At 39.4% G+C, this 21,680-nt stretch overlaps 1 protein-coding gene across 2 annotated transcripts in view; it reads right to left on the bottom strand.

Moving 5' to 3' along the window:
• Positions 1–504: 504 nt before the first annotated feature.
• The window catches only part of LOC136431467 (insulin-degrading enzyme-like), a 35,216-nt gene continuing 14,040 nt past the window's right edge, over positions 505–21,680 (bottom strand). For both annotated transcript variants that reach the window (XM_066422854.1, XM_066422853.1), the window contains exons 13-31: positions 19,355–19,435; positions 18,299–18,402; positions 17,506–17,608; positions 16,936–17,031; positions 11,623–11,649; positions 11,101–11,183; positions 10,316–10,460; positions 9,586–9,696; positions 8,949–9,069; positions 8,341–8,432; positions 7,596–7,707; positions 6,983–7,050; positions 6,108–6,207; positions 5,415–5,539; positions 4,694–4,841; positions 4,315–4,376; positions 3,976–4,048; positions 2,763–2,833; positions 505–1,823 (exon numbers count right to left, since the gene is read on the bottom strand). In XM_066422854.1, the coding sequence (XP_066278951.1) occupies positions 1,701–1,823; positions 2,763–2,833; positions 3,976–4,048; positions 4,315–4,376; positions 4,694–4,841; positions 5,415–5,539; positions 6,108–6,207; positions 6,983–7,050; positions 7,596–7,707; positions 8,341–8,432; positions 8,949–9,069; positions 9,586–9,696; positions 10,316–10,460; positions 11,101–11,183; positions 11,623–11,649; positions 16,936–17,031; positions 17,506–17,608; positions 18,299–18,402; positions 19,355–19,435 (1,845 nt within the window). In that variant the 3' untranslated portion in view covers positions 505–1,700. The remainder of the gene's footprint in view (positions 1,824–2,762; positions 2,834–3,975; positions 4,049–4,314; positions 4,377–4,693; positions 4,842–5,414; positions 5,540–6,107; positions 6,208–6,982; positions 7,051–7,595; positions 7,708–8,340; positions 8,433–8,948; positions 9,070–9,585; positions 9,697–10,315; positions 10,461–11,100; positions 11,184–11,622; positions 11,650–16,935; positions 17,032–17,505; positions 17,609–18,298; positions 18,403–19,354; positions 19,436–21,680) is intronic.

The raw sequence follows: 21,680 nt of genomic DNA, 5'->3' as shown, positions 1-21,680 counted from the left end.
ATAGGTAAGAGACATACAAGATTTGAAGAGGTCGAAGATTTTCGTTCCCTGGAAAAGTAGTCAACTTCAGATGGCGTAGAACTTTTCATTCTATGATAAGCGGGTGTCTCACTGGACTGTGCCAAATTGCGCTAGGAAATTGCATCAGGAATTTTCGTCAATTTTCCCTAGCTGTTACACTGGCGTGCGGGGCACGGGGAAAGTATGTGACTTCTCCAAACAAAATGGCTGCAGCCGGAATGTCACACTCTCAGATTTGACTTCGAAGCAGATACAAGATATGGAAATGTCTGTGATGCCACCAATGTACAATGATTACTGTTCATCAGAAAGAGATTAGCAGTGAGTGTGCCATTTTGTAGCCATTTTGCCAGTTGTGAATATTGTTTAATATATTAAATTTTCAACAAAAAAACACCACTTTGGAAATGACTTTTGCATTTTGGGACAGTCCAATGAGATATGTTGCTCAGGCCTTCTTAATTTTCAGACAACTTACAATAACTTAAAGGTATTCAAAGTAAACAGTAGTAATATAAAACCATTGATTATGTACATCTTGAACTGGTGTAATCTAATAGCATTAAATATAATGTTAAGGTCATTGTATCTACCTTATGAATAAGTTTGTGTATCTCTTCCTTATGAAAGTCCCTCTGTGTCAATAAAGTCCAATAGTTTTATCTCAAATCTTGTTACCATGGGTGTCAATATCAGGGAGAGATTGTGATCTGGCAGAACCACAAATTCTATTGGGTAGAGTTCCCAATCTCCAATCAGGATGCTAGGAATGTGTTAGCAGGGTGGTCTCCTATTGATATAAATCCTCAAGGCAATCCATTGATTTAAAGAGACATGAACCAGGTATGAAAAGTTGTCTTTTGAGGGAACATACTTCAACTCTACAGACTCTGATCTCTTGACAGAGACTCTGATTGGGATCTCTGATTCTGCCAGACTGCAGTCTCTACCTGACATGTAGATGTTATACTTATAAAAAAGAAGATGAAGAATTTCCTTATATCTTCAAGTTAAGACCTCTAAAATCAACCTACAAACTAGAATAAAGAAACCAACATGCCAGAATAGCCAGATGGATCAAATTTCAAATATTCTTTTTCTACTTTTTTCCAGAAAGATTAACAAAGAAGGAATTAATATTATCACACTTGCCATAACTATTATTAGTTCAACTTTTCATTATAAGTGCTACTGACAATTATCCATGAAAAATCTGACATACAGAAAACCGAAATCCTTCTACCATGTTCCTCATCAGGGCTCAAAATTCATTTTTGGTAATATGTGCACTGGTGCATTGTGACCCAACCTTAAAAATTTAGTTGCAAAGAAACTTTTTTTGGTGCACAACATGAATGAAATAAAGTAGAATGTCAGCTAAACATAATCACAAAGTAACATTACTGTCTCTCTTCAGAGTTTGAATCTGAAATACTATAATTATTAATACATTTTGTAGCTAACATATGGAATTTTAAACAAAGGTTTCTTTCTGACACTTAAATGTCAAGAATATTCTGCATGCGTGTTACAAATCTCTAGGTACATTGTACACTAGTGCACCCACAGTCAACAATCAGGTGCACAGCTCCAATTTTGGATACACAAATTTAAAATGCACATTAATCAATGCACCCAGTATTTTGAGCCCTGAGAGTTCCCACCTTGCACCTGTTTGACTAGAGTTTTGCCTTTCCCTGAGAGAGAACGAAGTCTGGGTCCTTGTGCGGCTGGTATGGTGGCAGGTGCGGGTGTAAGGGAAGGTTACTCTTGAAGGATGTCACGTCCGTAATTTCCTGGGGCTGAGGAGAAGGAAACAGAGTTAATACATCAACAATAGTTCACAATCAATCTCAATCTTTATATAGATCAAGAAGCAGTAGAAATTTCTCTTCCATCAAGCTGCTGCATCCATCCTATTTCAACTCTAGTCCATTCATCTGATCGTTTCTCCCCGAGAAGTCTTGCAACAGTTACTGTCTCTATTTAGATGTTTTGCTATGAAATCCTTAATTAATAGAAGATTGTCTAACAATCACATTTTACGATATTTTAATTTGTATGAGTGACAGAGCCTGCGAAAACATTGAACTTGTCAGGTTTGCAGTTGCATTGAGTGAATAAGTCTTGGATTTACGATCATATGATGTTATAGTAAGATACATATCTTATCTTCCTTGTGTGGTGTTGTGTTTTCTGTAATTAAGTTATCGGAGACTTTATTTTGTCATATTCTGCAGCTGTTATGTGCTGATCCACCAGCCACCGTATGGTGATTTTGATTGGTATGTTTCTTCTTGCTTTCTGTTTTTTAGTACTATTTCATGATTTGTCTGTCATATGTTGCTCCGTGTTGACTTGCATTGTTTTCTCATTAATGAATTAAGGAAAGAACTGTCACACAGTGGTTGTACTGAACATTGATAGCTGGGCATGAAATAGCTATCAGTATTCAGTACAACCACAATTCTTTCTTAATTCATTAATAAGAAAACCATAGAAAGTCAAAATGTCAAAGTCAATTCAGCCAGTTTGGAAACCTTAAGGCGAGCTACTGTATGAATTGCAGAATTAGAGGAGCAGACTGGGCTCAGCTAGAATAGGATGGATTTCAGGCTTGCAATCTGCATTGCAAATGTTAAGATATAAGAATAGGCAAGATCACTTTTCATTTAATCTTTAATAATAAAGATAACATGCCATTTCCATGCATCATTATCATCACCAGTCCTGTTACCTACCGAAGGGATGTCTGGCGGTGAGTTTGTTTCCACCGACTGTTGGGCTGTTTCTGCTCCTTGTTCTGCAGTTCCTGTAGAAAAGTATTTAACACATTTTGTATTTTTGACAAACTGGGAATTTAAATCTATCAACACTACATTGTACATAGGATTAAACATACTGTACGCCCCATAACATAAGGAAATAAAGGGTTACCATTATGATAGTAATATTAGAAATATTCTGGGGGGAGGGAAAATCATTGTCTGTGTCAATATTGCAATTATTCTCTGCTTTTTATACCTGAAGCCTTTTTATACATGTAGACAGGATCTTAATATTATCATTAATTATATAAAAGGATTTGCTTAATCAATAAGGTTGAACTTTTCTTAACACTGTACAAGGCAATGCCATGAACAGCATCTTGTCAGTTACCTTTATTTATCTAGGACACTTTTTAGAACATCTTGGCTGTTACCTGTTTTGTTAATATACATGTAGAACTCAAGAGCACTCAAGTACTTTGTCGCTATGTTCCTTAAGTCTAGTAATAGGTAAATATTATTTTCATCACTGATGAAAAGTGCCAGGTGGACACTTGAAACGCCCCTTAATTCCATAATGTAATCCAGTGGTAATTAGACTGAATTACAATTTCATTCTTCAATCTCCTCGGTGACTTATATAAATCTTACAGCAACAAACTCCGAACTTACCGTCTGTTTAAGTCATTGTATAAAGAAGAAGAGTATTTATCCATTAGCAACATCAAACACAGAGTGGCTACTACTAAACTCAGGGATAGCTGTCACAGATTACATGTCGAAACAGGAAGGCACAACCGCATGCCTCTTCAACATAGACTTTGCCAACATTGTAATTTAAATCAAGTAGAAGATGAGCAACATTTCGTCCTAGATTTTAAATTATACGATAGCGAAAGAAGTGTACTTTTTAACCTTATCAAAGAAAAATGAATGCACAATAAAGGTCTTTCATTCAATTCAATATTCACAAGTTATATCGTACAAGACAGGGTGTGTGAGAGAGAGTTTCAATACAAAGGACGATGAACCGCCCTTTTTTTGAAAGAATGTTTTCAGTTTTTTCTTGTATTTGATTGGTTTTTGTTGCGGCTCTTTTGATATAGTTCAAATGTATTCCATCTAAATGGCATGTTTTTGCCCCACATGTACACCGTGCAGGAAGATAGACCACCTGGACTCTCACCTGTTGCGTCTTCAGCTGGCTTCACATGGATGGACAGTTTACGTCTTTTAGGGGCTCCCCAGGAAAAGTGCTCCTGCAGCAGCAAAAATGAATGAATTGTTTATTATATTATGATCAGCAATGATGAGTACAAAATAATGAGGCAACCACAGGCTGAATTGCACAATTTTTACAGATACAGGCAATACTTAAAACTAACTGTTGGCTTTATAATTTTTGGGCATTTTGCTCATACAATTTAACTATTAGTATATATATTAAGCACTATCAAATCACAATCAATACTATCTTCAAACAAATACTTAGGGTTTGAATACATATTCAAAGAAAGCTCCTTACCTTGTAAAAGTTCATCAGTTCTTCTTTAGTGATTGTCTTCAGGAATGCAACTTCAACGTTGTCTGAAGGGTCAGGAAGACAAAAACATTTAGATATCTTGACAGATGAAACCAACACTCACTAGCAAATCAGCAGTTAGAGATGGCAGACTTCACCCCCTTACATCTTCCCATATACCGTGTTTGAGGAAAGCCCCATCTCAAGTACCTTACAGATCCCAACACACTTATTGTAAAGGGTAGGGGTTCATCCCGGTGTGAGTGGATCAAACCTTACTGTCTGGCCTTACGTAGTACTTACTGTACACAACTGGAGTATTGTGCCTCAAGGCAGTTTACTAACTACTAGTTATGAGAAACAAACAAACAAAGAAACGGACCCCTGTCAAAGTTGTACTGTTGAGCCAGGATCTCCCCCCAGTGCCGGGACGTCTCGCTCGTCAGCTTCTTGGGTTTGTCCAACCTGCGGACAACCAGCGCTGAGACGTGCTTCTGGAACTCTTCCTCGCTCAGATCCTGGAGGTGGGACTGCAACAACAACATTGATTTTTTTATTTCTTTATATTACGGTACCAAGCCAACATTTCGGTTACAGTCTGTCACCATCCTCAGGGCAATAGGCCAATCCCACAGCTTCACAATGTAGAAATGCAAATGTCAAATGCAAACATTAATTTTGATGAAAACTAACGGACATGCAGCCACTCTCCCATTCATCGAACTGCAAATTGCCATGCTATGATTGGTTGAACTGCTAATTGAAAAGGACAGTCAGGATAATTGGTTTTACTTCACACTGCACCTAGGTGTTGCTGCATGTGTGAGGGAGGAAATAAATTATTGGGACTGCATTCTTCACACTGCAGCAGCAACACCTAGCTGCAGTGCAAAGCAGAACCAGTCAGTACTGCCCTGAGGAAGGTGACTGACAGTCACCAAAATGTCGGCTTGGTATTAATTCATTCATTGTAAACAAAGAACTTTGCTATCTACTAAGGTTGGTACCATTCGTTTAATCATTCATTCGTTTGTTCGTTCATTCAGTCATCCCTTGTTTTGGTCATTCATTAATCAAGATATTCATGGCAGAAATCTTCAAACCTCCATTTTCTGCACAAAGACCTCCACCCGTTCGTCTAAGTACGCTGGCTGGCGGTCGGACTGGATGATGAAGCGCAGTCCCTGGACACTGTTGGCCCGTCTCACACCGCTGAACACGATATAACCTGTCACACAGACAACATCACAACGTCAAAATAACCAAACACAACAAACAAGGCTCGAAATTCATTTTTGTGAATAAGCGCACTGCTGCACCGAACCTAAAACTTAAGGTGCACATACAGTACAAATTTGGGTGCACTAAAAATTCAGAAAAAAATGTCAACAAAATGGGAAAAGAAATAGGGCCTTGTCCAGAATTCAGAAGTTGGTGTGACATTGTCTGCAGGTAGTGCCAAGACAGCTTCAAGCTTTGAAAAATTGCAATAAACCCAAATTCTATAATAGCTCCCTCATACAATTTGGGTAGTGGCAAGATTTCAAGACAGTCAATTATACAGTCACTGTAGACAGGTGGTCTAGATAGACAGGTTAATGCCAGAACAGGGGTGAGGGTGCGTCCTCCTGAAGGCACACCTAATGTGGGACCCCTAAGCGCAAAATTTAGGCAAGTGTGTCTGTATTTCCCATGGGTTTTCTGAAATCCATTTCTAAGATTGTGCTGCACACAACAAAAGTGTTTTGATATTGAATTTCAGTTTTCAACATTGTTCCAAAGTAAGAAAGACTTACCCAGCTGTTCTTGTGTGCGGAGCTGGTTGAAGCAGGGTTCGTTCAGAATCTGACACAGCAGTTCCAGCAGCATGTTGTCCCTGGTGGACTGAAGGCCGCACTGAAAATGGTAAATGTTATGTTACTACATGTACATCACAATCATGCTATACATGTACAACATTCTCCTAATGATGCAGAGCCTTGCCTGCAGACTATACAACATACCTTGGGGATGCTCTGTGCAATGCAGCTTTGCTATAGCTTGTATTTCTAACTAACCAGGCCACACTTTTTTGATAAATGTGTTGTAGAGCTGTGTACTTAAACAAATTCTAGATACAGGGCTTTAGGTATAGGTCTGGACCTGAACCTGTACCTAAACTACAGAAAATGGTAGATTTTCAATAAGGACAAAAGCAGGTTTGAATTGGTAACAACATCATATTTAATTGTGCTAAGTATTATTCTTATGAAAACACTGATGAAAATTTGACTCCAGCCTTGCAAATGTGTTCTATGTGCTGGAGTATAGTTGTGGCTTTAGTGCACTGCCACGGTAATTTCATAGCGATTTATTTGTCAAAGTGGCCATCCCCTGAGTCAGGCTTGACCTGACTAGCACTGGTCCAGTACCGGTCCACCAGGGTTCAGGTATTTTGGACCTGGACCTAATTGATTGTACCCGGTACTGTATCTGTACACTGTACTGGGTACACAGCTCTAATGTGTTGGGGTTTTTTTGCATGCAGTGGTTAGAGGCCTGGGGCTAATGCCACAGGGCCACCGGCTTTATGTTACTTGGACTGCTTACCACTTACGCCACCGGCACATGCATAAATCCATTATTCCAGGGTATACATTTATACATATCATTAAATAAAATGTACAATTACCTGATAGTATGTCTCAATGGCACTAGTGCTGTGAACAGTATTTTCTCTTTCATACTTGTGGGCCACACCTGGAAATGAATAGATACAGGAAGAATAAGTGAGTGTGCAGGTTTTGAATCATACATAATAATGGCTTTTATTGATCAGAAATCACCCATGCAATGGCAGCATTTCTTCTTGATCACTGAATTGATGTAGGGTTTACAGGGTTAACATAATACATACTGATACATATTTGCTCCACACTTGCATTTTGTGGAGCTGTCGCAAGGGTCTGGGTGGCTGTCATTCGGCGCCACCAGGTGACCTCAATACGACCTTCCCTAACCGAAGTTAGGTACCCATTCACACCTGGGTGGAGTGAGGAAAGTTGTGTTAAGTGCCTTTCCCAAGGGCACAAGATCGGTGACATGACAGGACTCGAACCCGGGACCACTTGGGTCTGAGCCGAACGCTCTGCCATTACGCCATACGACCCCACACAGAAATTAGTATGTCTGCGTGTTTCCACAGTTATTTCCATATGTTACATATAGTGAAACACCTCACCACAGAGCAACACAAGGACACAAGAACTGTACAACAGATATATTAGAACATGACGTTGACTGACCCTGGGGCAGCTGGACCTCCCTGTGCTTGACACGTTGGCTGGCCAGGAGAGGGCGTGTCTTCGTGTTGTCCTGGAGACTGCCTACCACTAACCCAACAGTATCAAGGGCTTGCTGTACAGGAATAATATCATATTTGGGTCTTACATAGTGACGGTCTTATTTCATGAATTTGTACATGAAACAAAAATGTTAAAAATCAACAACAATACATATAACCGACTATATGGTAGTGTGCTAAAAAATTTGAGTTTTCTGTTGGGAGTCGTCAAACACAAGGTCAAACGTAAATTGGAGATCTTTCAAATAAACAAATAAACGAAATTGAACTTGGCAAACACCAAGCCCATAAAACAAGGCTGTGCATCACATGAATAGTTTCCAGCTTCAAACATGCTCCCCCTCATTTTTGCATGTTCACTCCCTGAATAGCGCTATGCAATGTGGTTAGTTGACTTAGCTTATTTTGTAACAAAATGACCAGAAAACTGACTTTTTGCACAGTCCTAATGTTGCTTAGTGTTGCTTCAGGATATACAATGTATGTCAAATGATCTTCATACAATTGCAAATTGAGGGTATTCTTGGGGTAACCTGCAAATTCAGCTGCCTTGTTACGTTTACTAAAAGGCTGCCTTAGATCCCTGTCCGTGGTTGGCTCTGTCCAAGCCTGCTTGAAAATTCCACATCAAAATTGACTTACAACAAATATGTGACTGCGGCGTTAATGAGAAACGAGCCACTAACCTGTTGTGTGAGGTTCCCGTGCAACAGACTCTCCATGTACATGTGAGAGAACAGCTGCTTCATAAAGGACTGGAGGTTTTCTATCGTCACCTCTGGAAAACAGGAAACACAGAGTGAGGAGATGTTATCACGTAAAAGAGAACAACAAAATTTATCAAAATTACCTTAACTTGTAAAAGTTGTTGTTTTTGTCAAGAATGAAATAGTACAGTGGAATTTGGACCATTTACAAAATCCATTTACATGTATTTGTCAGGTCTAAATCAAGAACATGTGGATTGATGTCATTTGCAAAACTATGACTGTGTTAAAGTTAACAACAAGAAAGCACAAATTGATATGATAATTCAAAACCTGGCATCTTTTGCAGAAGCTTGAATATCATTGAACCCAGTGAAATTTCACAAGTAATACTATTGTGTAATATCATCAATATAATCATGTACTTATCAATATCATGTTTAATTGATGTTTAATGTATCAATGCTAAGGGTAAGATAGATTAATCAACTGTGACATACTAACAAATCAAAGCATCCTTTGCTGGTCAAAGTTTACTGCACAAAGTTTGCAGAAGATAAAACTGTCATGATCATGAACATTAATACCATCAAGACTGCCGACCAGTTCTTCCTTTGTCCAGCCCACTTCAGACAACAGCAGCGTTGTGTAGTACACTGCATGTTGATACGGCTGCTCTGCCTTGAAGTTTTCCAGCGCACGTGTGTACTGTAGGGGGGAGGGTGTGTGTGTAATAAGTTAATAAGCCGGTTCACAGTTTCAACTTTGCATGCACCTTGGGAGGCATTGTGGGTAATATCTCAAAGTTGAAGGCCCCCGCATGAGACATTATAAGAAAACATGTCGTCATATGCATCAAGCATGGTCTAGACTCTGAACAAATCATAAACTTAAGTTAAACAATTGAAAACCTTGGGCAAACTTTGGGCAACCTAGCTTTTGGCTGGGCAACCTGGCTATGAAAAGAATTTTGAGCCCTGATCTATGTTGTCGTCTGCTCGCGGTCAGAAGCTGGCTGGGAATGATTCCGGCCGGGCCATCCCGCTTACCTGGTTCTAATTAAGAACATGCGGTGCCAGAGGAAACCGTGTGTGGTCGATCAAAACTTAAATAAACACTTTTTTTTTCACTGTTGAACACGTTGTATCTTAATTTCGCACAAGCTTTAAGAATGTTTTTAATTTTTAATTATATAAGATTGTTAGAAAGTTTCGTAGTACTTACAAGTTCCTTGATGATAGTAAACCTCTTAGGGTCAATAGTAAATGATGTCATCTTGTCCAGGACCTTCTTTAGGAGAATAGACTGCTTGTCATCGTATCCTCCAATGGCAAGCTGAAAACAAAAAACAATAATTTCACATATGAAGAACACAAGTTAAGAATGCACTTTTGTTTTTACAAAAATGGCATTAGGGCACTCTGATTTAATTTCTAGCTTCCTGTTTCTTTTGCAGGGAGTTAATACAGTGGACAGGCAAAATAAAATAAACCTCTACAAAAGGACCAGCTGATCATTAGTAAATGTGACCATTCTTGGTTGGTCCTTTTAGATAATTTTTTCCATTGACACAAGCATATTTAATATATCTATTTAAAGATTATCCTGTCTACAGTGACCACTTGTCCAAATAGATTTTGGTCCGCTAAGTGATCTGCTTGGGCAGTTTTGACTGAAAAAAACTAACAGGCAGACTGAGATGGACCCCTACTCTTTTCAATAAGCGAGGTGGGTTCTGTAACATGCTCCAGGTGTGGCTAAAATCCTCAAACACGGAACCTCAAGCTTTAAGGCCCATTTAAGAGGAAATCCCTTACCGAACCTGTAGGTACTCATTTTCACCTGAGTGAAGTGATCATGAGGAAATAGATCTTAAGTGCCTTTTCCAAGGAAACAACACTACAACTATTTGTAATATTTTGTAATTCGGCCACATGAGAAGATTGGAACTTACGTAGAAGCCATAGGTTGTGTTGTGGAGTGCGTATGACACACCGGCTAGCTCGGCGGAATACGCGTATTCTGTCAGCGCATCTCTGTACAACTGAACAAACATGTACGCCAGGTTGCAGTTCAAGGGGTCAGCATACGCCACCGGGCTACAGAGACAGGAGATATCAAATAGCAACAAACATGAGGCATGGAATTCGAAGTTCATTCTATTTTTGTGGAATAGTAAAATATATGCACAAGATAACAGTTTAACTCAAGCAATCGGATAGATTTGAAATGTTCAAATGTTTCAGGTAGCATCCAGTGCCTTTCGCCAGTGACTGAGAAAGATCTGTAGTCCAACAGATATTTATAATAACTAAAAAGCATGAATTGCCATGTAAATGAAGTTAATTTCAATAAAAAGTTAAATTCAATAAATTTGTATATAATACATGGCAATGATTTCACTTCTATTAAAAATATAAAATTCAAACTAGTTCCTGTATCCACCATTTGCAAGCAATTTCAGTGTGAATATTCATGAAATGTAAGTGACAGACCACTTTGGGGCCCCTGCAGGGAACACTACCTGTAACATTTTTGAATGTGACAAATAAAAACTATTATCACAAATATAAGTATCATCATTATCAGTGATGGCTTGTCAAAATGCTATCAACGGAAATCAAAAGGAAGTTTCACACAGTCATTTTTACTTGATAACTGACTGACGTGTGTTTAAAAGGTACACAGAGTACTTTTTTTGCTTAAGGCATTTAGATAAGTATAATTATAGAATCTTACTTGATGAATTCAAAGTTGAGACAAGCCTTGGGGAGAAGGAAGGTGTCATCCTGCTTGAACCACACCTTACACATGGAATCTTCCTAAAAAATAGAAACACACATCAAGCCATATGAGATTAGCACAAATTGAACAGCTGAGAATGAAGGGCACAATTTTAAAGCCAAATTGCATCAGGAATTGCACCAACTTTGCAAATTTGCCAATTTTCCACTGCGGTCACACAAACATGCGACAACAAAATTGTCGCACCTGGAATGTCACATTCTCTGAGTCAGTTTCACCTCCAAATCAGATGCAACATAACTTTGGAAATTACAGTGTTGCCAATCTGATTTAAAACCCAATGTACATTGTTATGAATTAAGATTGATTGCACCATTTTGCCCCCATTTGTGCCATTTTGCCAATTACAAATCTTTTGAAATTCAAACAAAAATTGACAATTTCAGTCTACAATGATCTACATGTAGCTAATTTGGGCCTACCCGGAGAGTTCAAGTTAAGGACAGGAAGCTTTACCTTGATGCACTGTGGTACTGATGGTGCCTGGAGAGGTCACAAAAGATTTGCACAATGTCACTGACATGGAAAACAATATCTTACAGTTACACATTCCTATAATCTACTGATATCATTATACACTGTTTAAATGATCTCAGTAGAGTAACATGGCTAATAGAAGCTACAGTAACTGTATAATCAATATCTATCCACGCAAACTGGGCTGGAAGAAAATTTACCTATCAAATTGTACCAGTTGCTGCAATGTCAACGGCAACATGACAAGTCTATATGCTTGTTGTTCATGGTCAGCCATCTGGGATGCATATTGTGGAATGGGTGAAGCAAGGAATGCTGTTTTATTTCCATCTGTCCCAATAAGAATTAGGATATAGCTTACAATCTTTTATCAAACAGTTCTGTACTTTGCGTGCAGTTAGTTATGCTGAAGGGCAGTTATACTGGCTAAAGATAATGAAGGGTAGAGAAATACAGATGAGAAAATGGCTGCAAATCCGCAACATACAATGTATTTAATAGTATAAAAAAACTGTCAATTTTTCAGCAGAATATCTACAGTTTTGTAAGTTTTCATCGGACACAAATAAAGCTGCTCCAAACTGTCAGGAAGAATTGAGTCGAATGTTTTCCTTGCCGTAATGTTTCAAAACTGACAACTTTCTCAGACTACAAAAAACTTGACAATTGCATCGTACCTGGCAAATGTGTGTAAATGCATATTCATGCAGATCTTAAATGGAATGACGCACAAGGAAATTACCCCACGCACATATCAGTTATCAACTTGAAGATGGTGCGAAGCACTAGTCCAAGTTTGTAACATTGGCAATTAATATTGCATCAATTTATAATATTGCATCAACATATACATAGTTATGTCTATTCGACAGGCAGGGGTTATGATGCATAAAGAAATTCAGAAGAGAGGCACAAATCACTTCTCAAGATGCTACAACGCAAGGCACTGGTTTTGCTACTGCTGGTCTCCAGTCCTCTACTTTTTGCACCAGTAGCAGCTGAAAGATACCCAGACGGCTGCAATTGCAGGAGACCCAGTGTTTATTTCGGGACAAGTTTTACTTGTAACTGTCCCCATGAACATTGGAATGGTTCTCCCTGCAGTTGGGTTGGATATGGAGGAAAAACATACAGCTTCAAAGTATGTCTAGATTCTCTACCAAGTGGTTTCTCAAAGGAAACTGAAGTAATCTACATCAACTATCTCCGCTCCTCTACGCTCTTGGAGTGGTCTTTCTTGAACATCTCAAGTCTTCGCTTTCTGCAGATCCAGCAGTCAAATGTTTCTGCGATACGACCTGGGGCTTTCCGGGGTCTGTCCTCATTGCAAACGCTCCAGCTGAATGACAACCGGATCTCCAGTCTAGGTAACGTTGCGGTCACATTCGTTCCTACTAGGTCATCCAATTTTTCGTAATGTAGAATTATCAAGCAGGCTTTGACAGAACCAACCAAAGTATCTATTATAGAATAATTCTTTTCAGTTATGTGTTAAGTAAATTCCCCCACTTTAGATACCTGAATAGTAGAGAGAAATTTATCTTTCTTGCAGCCTTTGATAGACCAACTCTTACCAATCACACAGCCTCCTACATTTATACAATTACCAAGAAGCGAGAGGAAGTCTAAAATACTAGAGTATGCTAGATGTTTATGTACAGTAATACTCGTGAATATGTATATGTGACCTGTGCTTAGCCCAGTGGGGCAAACATGTACAATAAAGGTCTTCATTCATTCATTTTTAAAGACAGCCTTTTCAGTAACAAGAAAGCTAAATTTTGTATGACACAATTATGAACGACTATCCCAAGAATGCCCTCAGTTTGCGACTCTACGACGATCGTACGACACACGTAATCAGACCCTAAGCTGAAGACCCTACTTTGGACAATCTTGATCAGAATTAGCAGTAAGGGTTGAAATACTGATAAAAGAAGGACTGCATACCTCAGTCATGAATTTTTATGTTTGTTTATCATGGTGGGCAGGTCTATGGGATGACGGCCTATCAAAAATTCTATCCAGTTACTTGTAATGAGTAACAATGTCTTTTGGCGTTACTTTTAGTACTTTATTATTACGTATTGGCAGTACAATGTTTCTCCTTTGTACCATAAAAAATATACATATGCATGTGCTATGTACATGGAACTTGAATATGCGTGGAGTCATGATCATTTCCTGCACGCAACTTGCAATGTGACTTGATTAGTCTGAACACAAATTACTGTCACATGAACATTACCTATCATATATTTTTGGAGCAACTGGCATACACCCAAAAAACTGTGAATTAAGTTAGGAACCTTACATCTTTGGTTCGTGGGGAAGTTTTGGCAAACATTTTGTACTTTTTTTCCATAACAATGTGATCAGTGGTGCGTACCTAAACCCGAGTTTAGGTTTAAGTTTGGACTTGAGTCTAGAGGTTTAGGTTCAGGTTCGGACTTGAAAGTCCGGACTTGAACCAATGACTTGTGAGCAGAGCAAATTGGCTAACTTAATTCTTAATTAAGACTACATTCTCACACTAAACCCATGGTCAGGTCCAGGTCTGGATTTAGATCCAGAGGATCAGGTTCAGGTCTGGACTTATAAGACGGACCTAAACCCATGGAATATGTGTGCTACGAATATTTCTTTCCTGTTACATGTAAAATTGCATATTGACATATATTCTACATGCAATTTGAAAACTATATTATGGGGAATTATATACAGTCAGTAATATCACAAAAGTTCAGTTATGAACACAAAAACAGCAATGTTTTTTATAGTTTTCCAGTGCAAATTTCACAATCTAAGGAAGGTTCAAGATGGTTTAAAACAAAAAGAACTGTATAGGCGAGAGATTTTTTTCAAGTCCGGACTTGTTTCCAGACATTTAGGTTATTTTGGACTTGAACCTAAATGACTTGGACTTAAATGTTAGGTCCAGTCCGGAACAGGTCTGGGGTTTACACATCACTAAATGTGGTCAATTCATTCTGAACAAAAAGAAATACAATTGTGTCTAAATAATCTACACAAATGATACTCTAGATGCCAGTCTTTTTAGCTTTTAGTACAGTAGAGCTTTTGGGGCTAAAAGACTGGACCTGCAAATATTTTTGGGCTGTCATTTGAATATTCGTTCAGAATTTGAACAGGCACGCTGATTGTCCAAACCCGAGCAGTGATATATCCCCTTTTGAAATTCATGCTGCTTTTCTATTTTGCTAATTTTTTTTCTATTTCTTTCCTTTCTCTACAGAGGCTGATGTTTTCTTTGGGCTCAAATACCTAACACGCTTGCAACTCAACAAGAACGCCATCTCGGTCATATCGAAGCACGCCTTTCATGGCCTTCCTTGCTTGGCCATACTGTACTTGTCCCAGAACCAACTGACTTCTGTACCAGTCGATGCACTTCTGCAGCCTAAAGCATTAAAGTTTGCAGACCTAAAAAAGAATTTCATCGATGTCATCGAACGCGATGTTATCCGTCGTCTGAAGCAAAACTTGAACCTCCTTCTTCTGATGGCAAAAAACAAGCTGCGTTGTGACAAGAATCTAACGTGGTTCATCTGCGACCTACCAAGCCTAACGCTCGTCTCTGATCGCTATTCAATGAAGTGTGCTTCACCTGCCAACCTGAAACAAACTGCCCTGAACTCCATTAAAAAGAACGACTGCCAGATGACTACAGACAGGCCACTAGAGGGTATCGAGTCCACCAGGCATGACAAAATATCAACCACTACAGCTACTGCGCAGAGAAACTCAGCAGTTCCTAAAACCATCACCACCAATCTGTACAACAGGACCATTCCCACTGAGAACTACACAGAGTTGTCATCCACAAATGACATGCCCGTCTCTCCGCATACAACAGAGATGAACCATGTCATTCTACTTGGAGGAGACCCAATCACCCACAAGGATGACAACAGCACCTATATATTGGCCATGACCAGTGCTGTTGTTGTGCCCCTCCTCCTTGTGTTGGCATCAGCAGGTGTCTTCTTCATCTACAAACGCTGTCGTGGTGCAGGTTTGGTCGATCAGAAGAAACCAACTGCAACAGATGAACCAGCATGCTCCGAAACAGAAGGTCAGAAAATCGAGCCGTACGCAGTGGTCTACTCTAACTCCGCTAAAGGGCAATCATCTGAAAGGAACACAGCAGCAGACAGACGACCTGAACCTGCCCAAATCCAGAAATCAGGAGACGACAAGGACACTATTCAGCCATATGCGGTGGCCTATGATGAAGATGACGGACCAGAGATCAAGCCGTATGCAGTTGCCTACAAGGAAGACCCGGGGCAAAACAATGACTTTAAAATCCCCCTGTATGCAGGAGGATGTCCTGACTCACCACAAGATGCAGGAGGTCATACAGAGGCAGATTCTACACCACCGGAAAATTACACTGACCAACAGGCATCAACCATCAAACAACCAGTTGCCCAGTCAGAAAACCAGTCACTGCAAAATGATGAAGTTGTAGAGCCAGAATATGAGAACGAAGAAGTGGAAAATGGTAATCCATCCACAAGTGATGGCAATGGTCTTTACGAAGTGGAGGAAGAAAACGAGATTCTGAGCGGAAACTACAACTGCAATGGATCACAGCCCATTGGTTCAGAAGAGGACGGCACATCTCATGTCCTGTACAACCCAGCTCACGAACATATGACAAACGAACATTTAGCGCTGTATGGAGACAACCCAATGGACACTCCCCATGGGTAGCTGTCTGAGCCGCTTACAAAACCCTAGTCCTATTTGTGAACTTGTACATTGGCCAGAAAGTTGAATATTTCAAGAATTGGTCATTTGTTCAATTTCTTGACAGCTCACACAATTCTGGAAAGATGATGAAGTATCATCAACCTACAATAACTGTAACTGTGGAACTTTTACACAAAACGTTGCTATTTGTGTTTTGTGCATGGAAAAATGGAGCAGAAAGTTAAAGTATATTCAAAACAATTATGTCTTTGACAGGACAGGCAAAAGAAGTTTACTCTTAATGTAATTTCAGTCAGCCATGGGTTTGTAACTTATTTCTAGAGTCATGTACAAATTGAATGTATTTCTAACTAGGTTGTTTCATTGAGCAACATGTCTGTTGTGTTACGTGTCTGACAAAAGCTCTATTGATGGCTGAAAATGAGTCAATCTTTTTTAAATGTGCTAGAGGAAACTTCAATTTATGTTATGCACCAAAATTGATGAGCTGATGTGCTTGTGCTACAAATGTGTCACTACTATAGAGGGTAATCAGATTTGTGTGTGACTCACCTCCTTTGGCCTGGGCTTGATCTCAAACTGAGTTGGAATAAACTCATTTAGAGGGGGCAACTTCAGGTCCGGATGTGTTTCTACTTCACTCCATTGCTGTTGGAGCACAAATTGTTATGTGGTTATAATTATTGCATTGATTATTAATCTTAAGGTATTTGTCTGTAACTATCATGTATGTTGGTAACATAGTTGTCCAACAGGGGGCAGACAGTAGTGATAGATGGGAAGGCCTCATCTCCAGTTTGAGTAGCATTGTGGGTTCCACAAGGAACTGTCCTAGGACCATTACTCTTAACAGTTCCTAGGACCATTACTCTTTCTGTTGTACATAAAAAGATCTACCAGATACTGTAAGCTTGCTTTGATTATTATAAATAAGTATCATATAACAAATAATAGCTTTATTGTACAAAAGATACAGAATGTGGCAACTTCTATCAACAAATCCACATCACTAACCTACACTATAAGAGACTAAATGATAAAAAAAGTAATATAGTATGGGAATGGAGACTATGAAGTTGTATGTACAGTCTTTATATATAACTCTACAGTCTGGCAGCTTACCTGAATGAGGTCTGGAGAAATGGGTTCAATCTTATACTGTGTTTTGTACCATTGTTCTTCACTGTCTGTTGCGCCTTCAAAGGCTTTGGCCACCACAGCAACCCTAGGGATAAGACATTACGATTTTTTAAATATTTGATACATCTTGTAACATCTGACTTGAAAATCTTATTAACAGCAATATCTAGCTATTTTTTTCAATTGTTAACTCTGAAACTTTCAAAATACTCTCATAACCATGAATATCAAATAAAGTTTTGGCAACTTACAAAAATATCCCAAACTAAGTGTCTGAGTACTGAACAATTTCACTTTTTTTGTATTTCAAAAAAATTCATACCCCATGTAAATTTGCCGTTTTCTGAAGAATGAAATTTGTCTGTAGTACTTAGTACAGTGGAATTTGGAACATTTCAAAAACTCTTCATTTAGTTTTCTGTTGTGAATCAAAAATAACAATGTGGTTTGATCTCATCCGCAAAAGTTTGACACTGTGAACTTAAACAAGAAAAGTTGCGGTGAATGAATAGACAATTCTGTAAGATTACATTACGCATCTTTTGTAAAAGCATGGATAAAGTACTAGTACCTCTGAACCATGAAATTTCATCAACATTCATCAATGTTTCTAACTTACACCTGTACTGACAAAACCATTTTCCACATCAACAAAATTAATGTCAACTTATGAGCGGTATGAAAAGGTTTGTCTGTTATATCGGAATAGAGTTTGCCCTGAAAAATTCAGTGCCAGCAAATACTTGTACTTGGTGTGTAATAAAAAACTGGTTACCTCACATTCTCTGGGGTGAGTTTAGACAGGACATTATCGATGAGTTGTGGCTCATAATCTTCACACAGATAGGGGGCAACAAGCACATGGTCCATGGGGTATTTCTGCAAAAGGAAGGAAAGGTCATGTTTGATTCCCGAAATTGAAAACAAAATAAACTTATATGTACATGTCACTGTAGACAGTAGCAGTTACTTGTCTAAATGTTATCTTGCATACAATAGAGATTGCGATTCTAGGACAGATTGAAATCAGGATCCTAGGACAATCTGCGATTCTACTAGACTACCGGTAGTACAGAATGGCGTCGTGTGGCGTAATGGATAGAACATTCAACTGTCAAACAAGGGGACCCAAGTTTGAACTCGGGCTGCCCCCAGACATGTCTGGACATGCGTCCCGACGTTGTGCCCTTGGGAAAGGCACTTAACACGACTTTCCTCACTTCACTCAGGTGTAAATGAGTAACTAGCGCATCTAGGGTTAGGGACACTAGGGATAGGACGTTAAATGGAGGTCCCTTGTTTGGGGAGAGCCAAACCCTGGCCCCGCGCACGTAAAAGAACCCACCACACCTTTTGAAAAAGAGTAGGGGCATGCCCCGGTGTGCGATGGTCAAAAAAACCTTACAGTGAGTAGGTATGTAGGCTATAAAAATCTTCAGCAAGTTGAAGTTGGTAGCCTCTGGGCACTTTACTCCAACAAAGGGGTGTTGCCCAGTACCCAATCAAGATCAAGATCAAGAAGATCGGGGTTAGTACAGTTAGTTTAACCCTAACCCGAACTGTGCTTAATATTAGAATAACGGATTGGACAGATTGCGATCTCATTCTGTACTTAGCAGAATCGCAGAAAGACCCAGATTCCAATCTGTCCTAGGAACACTTCGCGATTGTCCTGAATACCAATATCTACTGTGACATATACATGTCGATTGCTGTTAACAATTTCAACCCAAACAACATAATTTGACCAAAAAATGAATATTCAACATAACACTGGAAATAATAAGTTTTTGGATCAAATCTATTGAGAGAAAAACAGGTGAAAACATACCTGTAGGATTCCAGCCAAGTGACTGGTGTAATTTCTTGGTATCTCCTTGTCCTTGAACCTGAACTTAAGGGCACTCAGATCCTGAAAAACAAACAGTAACACATATTTCACATCATTATACAACTCTGCACAAGACATATTGATTTATTTTCTTATCTTATCTCTGAACAACTTAGTATCAGCATCAGTCTATAGTATGAAGCTCAGTTCTCTCTTTGTCGTATAATTTACATTCTACTACAAAATGATGTTCATCTTCTATTCTACTAGACTATAGTATTGACTATTGACACATTTGTTGTTCCAGGGGAGTGCGGTTATGTCTTCTGGTTTCAATGTGTAATTTGTGGCAGCTGATTTGCAGTTTTGTGACGGCAGTCCTGTGCCATATATTATCAATACATGTACAGTCAAACCTGCCCAAGGCGACCACTCGGCGGACCGAGCAAAAACGGTCGCGATGGACAGGTGGTCGCCATGAAGAGGATTCCACTAACAACATGTTTCCAGGTCGAGGTGTTCAAATACAGTGTACTACGTAGATGGATGGAAAATTATGTGATTTTAGACAGTATGACCCCCACCAGGTTCAATTCTCAAAAAGATCCTACAAAAATTATATTTTCTGTTATCGTTGTAATGTTTGTATATCGTTAACGTTACATCGTGTACAAATTTTCGTCATAATTTTGACTACAAAACAATGTTTGCCTCGATGATCTGTGCGCAGCGCCCTCTCGCACATACAATCGAAGTTTTAAGGCTTACGATAAATCCCATGAAAACACTTGCTGACCCCAGCCTTTTTTGGGCGCCGACCGCTGGATAAAAGGGGCAACAGGTTTTCGATCTGACAACTGAAGATGAACACGGAACGGTGTGATTTCGTCGCGCCGCACCACACCGCCTAGCTCTGTGCGACCGCATCGAAAGGTAAGTCAGTGCACGGCAGAACGCAAAGCGTCCAATAAAATACATAAAGGTTTGTGAGATTCATGGAAATAAAAGAAAATAAGATTATCAATTTTCATCAATAACGAGAGTATTTTAAATGTTCATTCACAGAAGCGTCGTGTTTTACAAAGGTCACCGATACGCCAATCTGGGCCGTGCCAAAACCAAGATGGCGTCGGGACCAAGAAACAACATGTTTCGTCCTATGTTTTGCCCGCCGCGAAGTCATTTTTCGGCGGAATTTAGTAAGATACGGACACATTTTTGTTGAAAATACAAGAAGTGGCTACTAATTTCTGTGAGATCTGACTTTTGGACGCCATGCACTATGTAATCGTTTTGAAAAATGAGCTTAAACCGAGCTTGCGGTAAACTATAAGATTACGACGGGCACACCAACATCGATATCAAAGTGTTCACAAACATTTGTATTTACAATGTTTATGATTGAGGAATCGATGCTATTCCATATATTTTTGTCCGTCAAGGTCTTAGAATCATTTCCGCCAAATCCGACAGCAAAATGATCCGATGTCACCACACGCTTGGAAATGAGGCGGCCGCCATGGGCAGGGATTGTGCTCTTTGCGGTCCCAATTCGTGGCGGTCGCGGTCGCGTTGGACGGGTGGTCGCCTTGGGCAGGCAGCTTAATGCTTGTGCCAATGGGGAAAATTTTCGGGACCGAGAAAAAGCGGTCGCCATGGCCAGGTGGTCGCGTTGAAAAGGTGGTCGCCTAGGCAGGTTTGACTGTACTTAGATAACGTTCTTCCATTATTGTTAGTGATAGGTGAAGTATAGGAATCATACAGACAGCATAGACCGATCCTGACTATCAATCATAATCAGCGGTTTTACCATCTAAATAGATAAATAGAATCATGGCAATTAGCTGTTCCACCAATGAGTGGTTGTATGTTAGTCAAATATTTGCATTTCGACTTGAGTTGTTATTTTGTTTCAACAAGATTTTGTCAGACTGAATGCTCTTGAATTTACTGTTAAGCATTGCCAACCCTCCTAGAATTACTGTTAAACCTTACCAGAAATCTGCAGACCCTCAAAAACCTTAGGCTATGCCCATCACATGAGGTACACAGGGTTCTCACCAGGATTTTTTCACAGCATGGGGGTCAGGTACAGAAGGCCAACTTTGCGCGGTGCAAGTCACTCGAGGAGTGCCAAAGACATGATAACGGTTGGGATCTTCCCGCACAAAATTTTGAAATTCATAACCAAATAAGACACTATTTCCTGCATTTTTAGGGATACGTTTTGTGAAGTTAAGTTTTTCCTCTGCCACGTCCTCATTCTAAAGCCAAATATGAACTTTTTATAAGATTTATGAAGATTCTTCCCAGAAAAAAACACCCC

This window comes from Branchiostoma lanceolatum, chromosome 3 (genome assembly GCF_035083965.1).
Source record: "Branchiostoma lanceolatum isolate klBraLanc5 chromosome 3, klBraLanc5.hap2, whole genome shotgun sequence".
NCBI classification, from domain to species: domain Eukaryota; kingdom Metazoa; phylum Chordata; class Leptocardii; order Amphioxiformes; family Branchiostomatidae; genus Branchiostoma; species Branchiostoma lanceolatum.
Note: the sequence above shows the minus strand (reverse complement) of the source record. Positions and strands in the feature narration are given on the sequence as shown.